This window comes from Mustela putorius, unplaced genomic scaffold, assembly GCF_011764305.1.
Source record: "Mustela putorius furo isolate JIRA1106 unplaced genomic scaffold, ASM1176430v1.1 tig00003898_pilon_pilon_pilon, whole genome shotgun sequence".
Lineage (NCBI taxonomy): Eukaryota > Metazoa > Chordata > Mammalia > Carnivora > Mustelidae > Mustela > Mustela putorius.
In genome coordinates, this window is record NW_025422047.1 from 20,009,240 (window position 1) to 20,018,596 (window position 9,357).

Below are 9,357 nucleotides of genomic sequence, written 5' to 3' on the forward strand. Positions count from 1 at the left end.
GGGGAGAAGGATTTAGGCTATGTTTACACACGAACCCTGAAGGTAAACACTTCCTTAACATTCTGGACTCCTTCACACTGGGTATTAGATACCTGAGGAGCGAAGGTTAAACATCTTGATAAACAGGCCAAAGAAAGGGGTAGGGAGACAGAAAAGCAAAAATAAATCTAAACACTAGAAATAAGATATTCAAACAGGTTTCATTCACCCAGTGATAAATGCATCAGCTATCTTGTTGGGCTGGCAGGAAGGGCTACTAAAGATGGTAAAAGTTCCCGCCACAAGACCTGAGCTCTGACAGGAGAACAAAGGCCCAAGCAGGAATCTGAGACCCCTGCCCCGGGCTCCTGTGGACCAATGGGATCCCGATGAGCGGCGGGATATCCAAATAAGGGAAACTTGCCAAAAGACCCCTGAGCTTTCCCCAAGACCCCTTAAAAGCCCCCTCCTCTCTGCCTTGGGCGCGACTTCCGCCACTCTGCTTTCCAGAGTCGCAGAACCTCGCCCGAGGGTGCCCACCTCCTCCCGGCGCAACTTTCCTGGCTCCCCTTCTCCTGAGCCCTGAAACTTCGCCGGAGAGTGTTTTTAATAAATCTTGCCTTGCACCCACTTTGCCTGGTGTTGTGTTTATCTCGCCGGAAAAAACTTTACATATCTAATACCTGTCTGATCCCTCATTCCACCTGCCTAGGCCTGGGCTACAAGGGAGTACAGGCAGGAAATAGAATTTACTCTACTTATCTGATCTTTACCAATTGAATGCAATTTGAGATAGGAATCACATCTTGTTTTGGTTTATATGCTCTTCATGGTGTTTTGCACATCATAGATATCTGCAAATTTCCAGAATGAAAGCTTGAGCTTAGGGATTCCTGAACATGCAGAATAGATTAAGAGCAGGAAGGTGATATGCTTAGCTAGAGAACCTTGCCAACATAACTCTACTCAAGACCCTAATTTTAGAAAGAGTTAAAACAAAGTTAATTTTAATTGGTGACAAAAATCTATTCAAAGTGAATATTTATCATCTGAAGAAGAATCATTCTTGTATTCACTGATTTGATCATAGTAATTTTTATTAAATAAAAGACACTATCCCTCAGAGCCTATGTAAGAAAATATCACAGCTGTTTGTTCACAATAAAAAAGTCCCAATGCCTAAAAATTACATAAGCTGGGAACACTGCTTTGACTTCTTACTATAATACAATCATACCCTGCATAAAGCAAACCCAATCTGCAGAAATATAGAAGCAACAAGCTATGGAAGTGACCCTTTTAAATCTGCTGGGTTTGTTTCATTAGCACAAGTAATTACAAAAGAAACTAAACAAACAAACCAACTGAGACCTTAACTGACATTCTTGAATTCTGTAATAAAATAACATAGCAGCAGACAGCTAAATACTATATGCATGCCTCTGCAATGAAGAGAACCTGGCTAAGAATATTAAACCTCTAAACCTGGCTTTCTAAAAGAAAATACTGGGGTGCCTGTGTGGCTCAGTTGGTCAAAAGTCCGACCCAAAAATATGACACAGGAGGAGGAAAGATCAGACATGTACTTTAAAATAATTATAGTAGGGGTGCCTGGGTGGCTCAGTTGGCTAAATGGTTCAAATCTTGATTTTGGCTCAGGTTATGATCCTAGAGTCCTGGGATCAAGCCTTGTATCTGGCTCCCTATTGGTTGGACAGCCTGCGTCCACCTCTCTACTGCTTGTGCTCTCTTGTGTGTTCACTCTCTCAAATAAATAAATAAAATCTAAAAAAAAAAAAAAATTCTTTCTCTCCTGTCCCATCCTCTCATTCATGCTTGCTCTCTCTCTCTCTCTCTCTCTCTCTCAAAAAACAAGTAGTAAAGTAAAATAAAATAAAATAATTATGGTAAAATGCCAAAGGACTTAATACAAAATGTAAACAATACACATGCAATGATGTAGAAATTTAGGAGAGGTTAGAAATATGCATTAAAAAAAGGAAGTGATTAAAATGAGCTAAAGAGAAACTTGGCGATAACAGAAGAAAAGATCAGTGAACTTGAAGACAGGTCAATAGAATTATCTCAACTAGAATAAAAGAGGTAAAATGGTATTAATAAATAAATAGAACAAACTTTTGAGATCTGAGGGACATAACAAATGGCCTAACATGTGTATAATCAAAAATTCCCACAAGGAAGGGAAAGGATGGAGCAAAAAATATATATTTGAAGAGAGAATGGCCACGAACTTTCACATTTTTTTCAATTAACATATAATGTATTAATTGCGTCAGGGGTACAGGTCTATTATTCATCAGTCTTACTCAATTCACAAACCCTCACCATAGCACATACCCTCCCTAATGTCAAGAACTTTCACATTTGAAGAAAGCTGTTAATGGACAGATTAAAGAAGGTCAGAGAATCCCAAGTGTGAAAAATACAAAAGGAGACCCATCTAGGCACATCACAGACAAAATTCTGGAAAACAAAACAAAACAAACAAAACAAACAAACAAAAAAACCAACTTAAATGAATATCAGATCTTAAAAAGCAGTCAAAAGAGAAAGACCCATTATCTGCGTGGGATTGCAGCTTGAGCTGCGATAATTAACTGGCTACTAAGAACAGTAGAAACAAGAAGACAATAAAACAACATTTTCTTTTCTTTTTTTTTTTTTTTAAGATTTTATTTATTTGACAGAGATCACAAGCAGGCAGAGAGAGAGGAGGAAGCAGGCTCCCCACCAAGCAGAGAACCCAACTTGGGGCTCGATCCCAGGACCCTGCGATCACGACCTGAGCTGAAGGCAGAGGCTTTAGCCCACTGAGCCACCCAGGCGCCACTAAAACAACATTTTCAAAGTGCTGAAAGAATCAAAATATGATCTCCTAGAATTCTCTTATTTGCAAAAAAATATCCTTTAAAAATAAAGGCAAAATAAATATACTTTCAGAGAGACAAAATCAAGGATTGTTTGTCTCCAGATTGTTTGTCCCAGAGATGTTGTAGGTCTTCATGTTATCATATGGAAATGCAGATTCACAAAAAGAAACGAAAAATATCCGAAAGGGTAGATACCTAAGTAAATTTTTTAAGTTTTTTTGGTAATTATAATAACTTCACTTACTTTAAAAAGCTACTATTTCTGGGGTGCTTCCGTGACTCAGTTGGTTTAGCATTAGACTCTTGATTTTGGTTCAGGTTATGATCTCAGAGTTGTAGATCAAGCCCCATGTGGGGCTCTACACTGGGCATATAACCTGCTTATGATTCTTTCTCCCTTTCCCTCCACCTCTCCCCAATGCCAGTTCACTTGCTCTCTTACTCTCTTTCTCTCTCTCTCTCTCAAAAAAAAAAAAAAAAAAGAACTGTTTCTTTAAAACAACATAAAAACAATGTGTTGTGATCTTACAGCATATTCAGATGCAGCAAGAACACATTTTCTTCATAAGGGGAAATAATTTTACTTGAAAACAAGCTAGGACAAATTAAGATGTTTGTTTTCATCTCAAGTGCTACTCCTAAAACTTGCACAAAACAGCAGAGAATATCTTTGAGACCTCAGAGCAGGCAGCGATTTCTTGGCACGGTACAAAATACACTAACCATAAAAGAAAGTCTGAGAAGTAGGACATGAGCAAAATTTAAAATTTCTACTCATCAAACAACAATAGTAAGAAAATCAATAAGCTATCTAAAGTCTAGACAGAAGTGATGAGGGAGCAGGAGGCTGGTTGAGGACAAAGCAAAAGCTGGCACCTTGCACCCCCTCTCCACGCTCTCCCCTCGGTAATATGTGTAACATTCCTCAGGCACGCCTGACCGCCATAAACAAGAAACAAATAGTTAACTTGCAGAGATCACAATCCAGCAAGACAGGAATCTCCCAACTATCTTGATGTTAATGGCTTGCTAAAAGACTGCCTCTTTAGGCCCTCTTTAGCATATGAAAACTACGTTGAAACCTTCCTTCCCCTCACCTTCCCCCAACCGCAGGGTACAGAACCTGCCATCCCTCACAACCCGGGGCAGCAGCTCTTCCTGCCCACAGGTCCTGTCCCGTGCTTTAATAAACCACCATTTTGCACCAAAGATGTCTCAAGAATTCTTTCTTAGTCATCGGCTCCAGACCTCAGCCCACCGAACCTCAGTTCTAGGCTCTAGAACTTCATCAGAAGTATTCCAGAAAGAAGTATTTGGAAAACAATTATTTCCAGAATATAAAAAGAACTCTCATAAATCAACAATAAAAAGATAACACAATAATAAAATACAAAAAGAGGATTACTAGTAAGTAATAGCTCAACACTATTAATCATTAGGGAGATTCTGATTAAATTCATATGCAGATACTATTTGCGCCCCCCCCCACACACACACACTAAAAGGCCTAAAAACAAACCATAGGACAACTTCAAATATTGGCAAAATCATGGAGCAGCTGGACTTTCCATGTACTCCTGGTAGAAGGGAAGTTGGTACCATCACTTTGGGGAACAGCTATGGCCCAAAAAGTCCTCAAATAGATATTTACTGAAGAGAAGTGAAAACACAGCCCAACAATTGACCCATACAAAAATGTTTGTTGTGGGCTTATTCAGATTTGCCACAAACGGGAAACGACCTAAATGTCCATTTAGGTAAAGAATAGGTAAACAATTAATGGTATGTAAGGAATCTTACTCTGCAGTAGAAAAGAATGAACCAGGGACGCCTGGGTGGCTCAGTTGGTTAAGCAGCTGCCTTCGGCTCAGGTCATGATCCCAGCGTCCTGGGATCGAGTCCCACATCTGGCTCCTTGCTCCGCAGGGAGCCTGCTTCTCCCTCTGACTCTGCCTTCCACTCTGTCTGCCTGTGCTTGATCTCGCTCGCTTTCTCTCTGACAAATAAATAAATAAAATCTTTAAAAAAAAAAAAAGAAAAGAAAAGAATGAACCACTGACTGATACACGCAAAAATAGGATGGATTGCTAAAATCTATAGTCACTGACAGAAGCCAGGTCCTTCCTTCCAAATGCTGTATGATTCCATTTAGATGAAATTCAAGAACAGAAAAAAAAACGAAGCTTGATTGAAAGTAGAAAGGCGGTTTCCTCCAGGGAGGACAGTTTGACCAGAGAAGGTCACAAGGGGACTTCCTGGGGTTAAGTAAATGTTTTCAATTTTGTTTGGGTGGTGATTACATGGGTATATAAAATTCTCAGACTCATTGAAATGAGCATATAGACACTGTGCATTGTTTTGTAAAGAAGTTATATTTCAATAAAAAGAACCAATATACGGGCACCTGGGTGGCTTAGTGGGTTAAGCCTCTGCCTTCAGCTCAGGTCATGATCTCATGGTCCTGGGATGGAGCCCCACATTAGCCTCTCTGCTCGGCAGGGAGCCTGCTTTTCCCTCTCTCTCTTTGCCTGCCTCTCTGCCTACTTGTGATCTCTGTCTGTTAAATAAACAAATAAAATCTTTAAAAAAAGAACCAAGATAAATAAAATAACCCATACATGGAGAAGTGTGCACCTGAATAATTACAGAGCGGGGTGAATTGTCACATACTGGAAACACCCAAGTAACCAGCACCAATATGGAAAAACAGGACATTACCCACATACCAGGCCACTTCTGTACCTTCCCCCTGTCTCTACCACCCTCGGTAAGCACTATCCTGACATCATTTGAACAGAATAGTTTTCTCTGCTTTTGTACTCTGTGCAAACAGAATCAATTAGCATGTACTCTCATAGCTGGCTTCTTTCATATAATCTTACCTTTGTGAGATTTATTCCTATAATTAAGTATAGCTGCCGAGGTCTTTATTCTGAGAGCTGTATTCCATTTTGTATAATCATCTCATTTGTATATATTTAGCCTTTCAGCATAGTCTTTGTCGCTTCCTAGTCTTGGGTGGTTGTCAAAAAGGTTGGGACTATGCTGTAATCACAGCAGACAGACCACAGCTGTTCTGTAACAATTAAAAAATATAAATAAATTTCTGCAACACCTACAGAACATTGGACAAATTAATTTTCTCTGTACACATTTTATTTTACTGTGGTTCACTTTTGTTTATTGAGGTATAATTTTTTTCTGCAATAAAATGCATAGATCAGTCTGGTGTGTCTTGAGAGTTATAAATATCCAAGGAACAAAACAATATATAAAATATTTCCTTCACCTCAGAAGTCCCCTTGTGCCTCCCTCCAGTCAAACCTCTCCTCTTGGAGATAACTATTTTCTGATAGTTGGACCATCCTGGACTCCTAAAAAACTCTTTTCTCACAATATAACATGGATGTTAGATGTCACTAAATTGATATACTCTCTTCAGGAAGAGAAAATAAATAGGTGATTAAAAGCTGCAGTTGACTGAATCCCAGTCATAAATCAGCACATTGATGCCAAGCAAATCAGACACAGACTTCCTCGCTATGAAAATAGGAAGCTATTGAGCTACTGTTTCTAGTGAAACTTCTGAGCCACAGCTGCTGCTGCAGAAAGCTGAAGAGATATTTGCAATTTTTGAGTGGCTACATTTTTGATATAAGAAAATAAGAATGCATAGTCTGGTGAATTTGATCTTGTTTCAACTGGAGGGTGCAATATTCAAAAGCAAGATTTTTCTAACACTCTTACTATTGGTTGCTGTTAGACACGTGCTGCTGGTCACATTTTGTCAATCACAAAACTTGCTGTGATAGCATTAAAAAGACAAGGAACTTTATCCAGTGGAAATTTCCTCAGAACCCATGCCTTGGAGTGCATGAAGAAAATTTATGACAATTGAGGGTGAATAGTTTTCGCTTCTTGTCTGGAAGAAATTTCTGTGAGTATATTTTATTGTAGACTTTGGCTGGAGAAAAAAAAAAAAAAGCATACACTGTACAAAAAGATGGATGACTACTTGTCCTTAGAAGTCACCATAATCATAAGTAATTGTATTTCTTTTGGAAACTTACCAGTCCATCATAGATGCACTGGCTAAAGATGGCAAATGGTTGCATCCTTAATATCCTACAATTCAACTTAATTCATATACATGTCCAGATATAATGGTTGCGAATTAAATTACAAAAAGACTAAATAAACAAGTTAGACTCCATCCCCACCATGTAAACAAGCCACACATGACACAAGCCCACGGGTATTTCCTGTTGTGGCACAGAAGTTTCTTACAGCTCAGTAACAGTGTGTGCACCCTGTGAGGCACAGGGCAGGCATTTAGATCTGAATTTGAGGCAGAGCACAGCACATTTCACTCAGAGGAAGTGCTCCAACATGCTACTCCTTAGCCTGCTGAGAGCAGTGATAGCCTCCCTCTGCCTTGGTAAGGCTAGTAAGGATGGCCACAGACATAGATTCAAGCTCCTCTGAGTCCTGAGTCCGGGGCTAGAGGCAGGTGGGGTTATTATTGTCTGGTGGGGTATAGGAAGGGAAATAATGGTCAGGGAAATCAGAACTCTCAGTCCTACATGAGTTCCTTAAAATCCTAGAGATACTACCAGAGGAATCGGCCTCATTCTCTCTCTTTTCTTTTTGCAGGATCCAGCATGGCACAGAATGTAACTCAAGCCCAGCCTGCCATCTCTACACTGGAGAATGAGACTGTGACCCTGGATTGTGTATTCAAAGCTAGTGGATCGACTTATTATTTATTCTGGTACAAACAACTACCAAGTGGGGAAATGATTTTCCTTATTCTTCAGGAGTCATACATGGAGCAGAATGCAACAGAGGGTCGGTATTCTCTGAACTTCCAGAAATCAGACCATTCCATCAGCCTCACCATCAGAGCATTACAGCTTGCGGACTCAGCAGTGTATTTCTGTGCTCTGAGAGACACCACAGTGATGCAGCACCAGAGGGAGCCCCACAAAAACCTCAGATCTCCACAGGAGGTATCCCCCAGCTCTGAACACCTGGGGAGTGGCGAGTGGAAGGAAGAAGCAGGGGCTGCACTTAATGGGGGTGGGGATTCTGAGGTGGATGCTTCACTGGAAGGAAAATACTATTTCTCTGGCTCAGAGAGCATATGGAACAGTGTCATTCAACAAAAGCATCTTTATCTTCAATTCTTTACCTTGCAGTAGATCATTTGGCAACAGATTAAAAGGAATTTGTTGGTGATGATTACATTAAAATGGTTTCCTCGTTTCAATCCGTAGTGCCAAACGCAGTCATATGGTGCCTAAATCTGTCTTGGGGTTGGAAAGGGGGTCTCTAGGAGGCTTCATTTGAAGGATCCAATGTCTTCCACAACCTAAAGCTAAATGTGCTTCTCTGTCATGGATATACTTGTGCTCTGCAGAACGTCCCCTCCTTATGCCTTCTTCTGGTCACTAACTGCTCTTCCAGAGAAACCACAATCCCATAGATAGATTCATTTTGCCTGGTTTTGAACTTTATATAAATGAAAGACTCAAGTTTGTGTTTTATCTATCCCATCTGGATTCTTCTCTTAGTACTCTATTTCTGAGATTCAGCCATACTGTGTATAGTCTAGTTTTTTTGGTTTTGTTTTGTTTTTGTTTTAATCGCCGTGTGATTACATTACAGGTTAGCCATCTGCTTAAATGGTTATTTGGATTTTTCTAGTCCTTGGCTATTACGAGTAGTGTAGCATGAATATTCTTATAGTGTTCTTTGGTGAACATAATTACATACTGCTTTTGGGCATATATGTTGGAATTTCTGGATGATTCCTATAACTGTAGGCTCCACAGAGTAAGGAAGACTGCATGTATTACATGTACAGAATACTTGGCACATAGTGGCTCCATATTAAGTATTTGTTGTTTGAAGAAGAATAAATTGATAACATCAACAGATAAAGAGTTTCTAGACTTTGGATGCATATGATAAGTATGGGTTAATTATTTCTTGTATTTGTCCATTTCTATAACCATGAGAACACTCCTTCTGTTTGCCATAAATTCCCTTTCTTTTCCTACAGATTTTTCTCACATGACACTGTTTTCCAGGTTTGTAATTTAGATGGTCTCTAATTGTTAGCATAGATGCGGGCATCTTCATCACCTGAGTGAGGATATAGAAAGGCATATATCTTTTTCAGTTTCTTGTGGCCTAGATGCCTCTTAAATATGTGTGTGGATTCTTCTTGGTTTAGGCTAGTGTTTTATCCCTTCTCTGGTTTGATCTCCTGGGTTTTTATCTTAGGATTTGAACCTTAATATTTACTGTGGCTGGAAATAGGAGTCCTATAAAACTAGGGGTGATGATGGTCTAGGCTGAAAGAAAATCACAGCTAACTCAGTTCTCTCTGTGTCCCCGTATTTTTCAATTTCATCCTGATTTCTGGACCATAAATGAAATGACCTTTATACTACAGGTGTTCTCCACACAATAGATAGCGTCC

The 9,357-nt window shown here is 39.6% G+C and overlaps 1 gene segment (V, D, J or C); it reads left to right on the plus strand.

Annotated features, from left to right (window-relative positions):
* Window positions 1–7,163: 7,163 nt before the first annotated feature.
* On the plus strand, window positions 7,164–8,345 carry LOC101679175. The segment is given in 2 exon segments: window positions 7,164–7,308; window positions 7,524–8,345. Coding segments are annotated over 2 exon segments (597 nt in total).
* The last annotated feature ends 1,012 nt before the right edge of the window (window positions 8,346–9,357 follow it).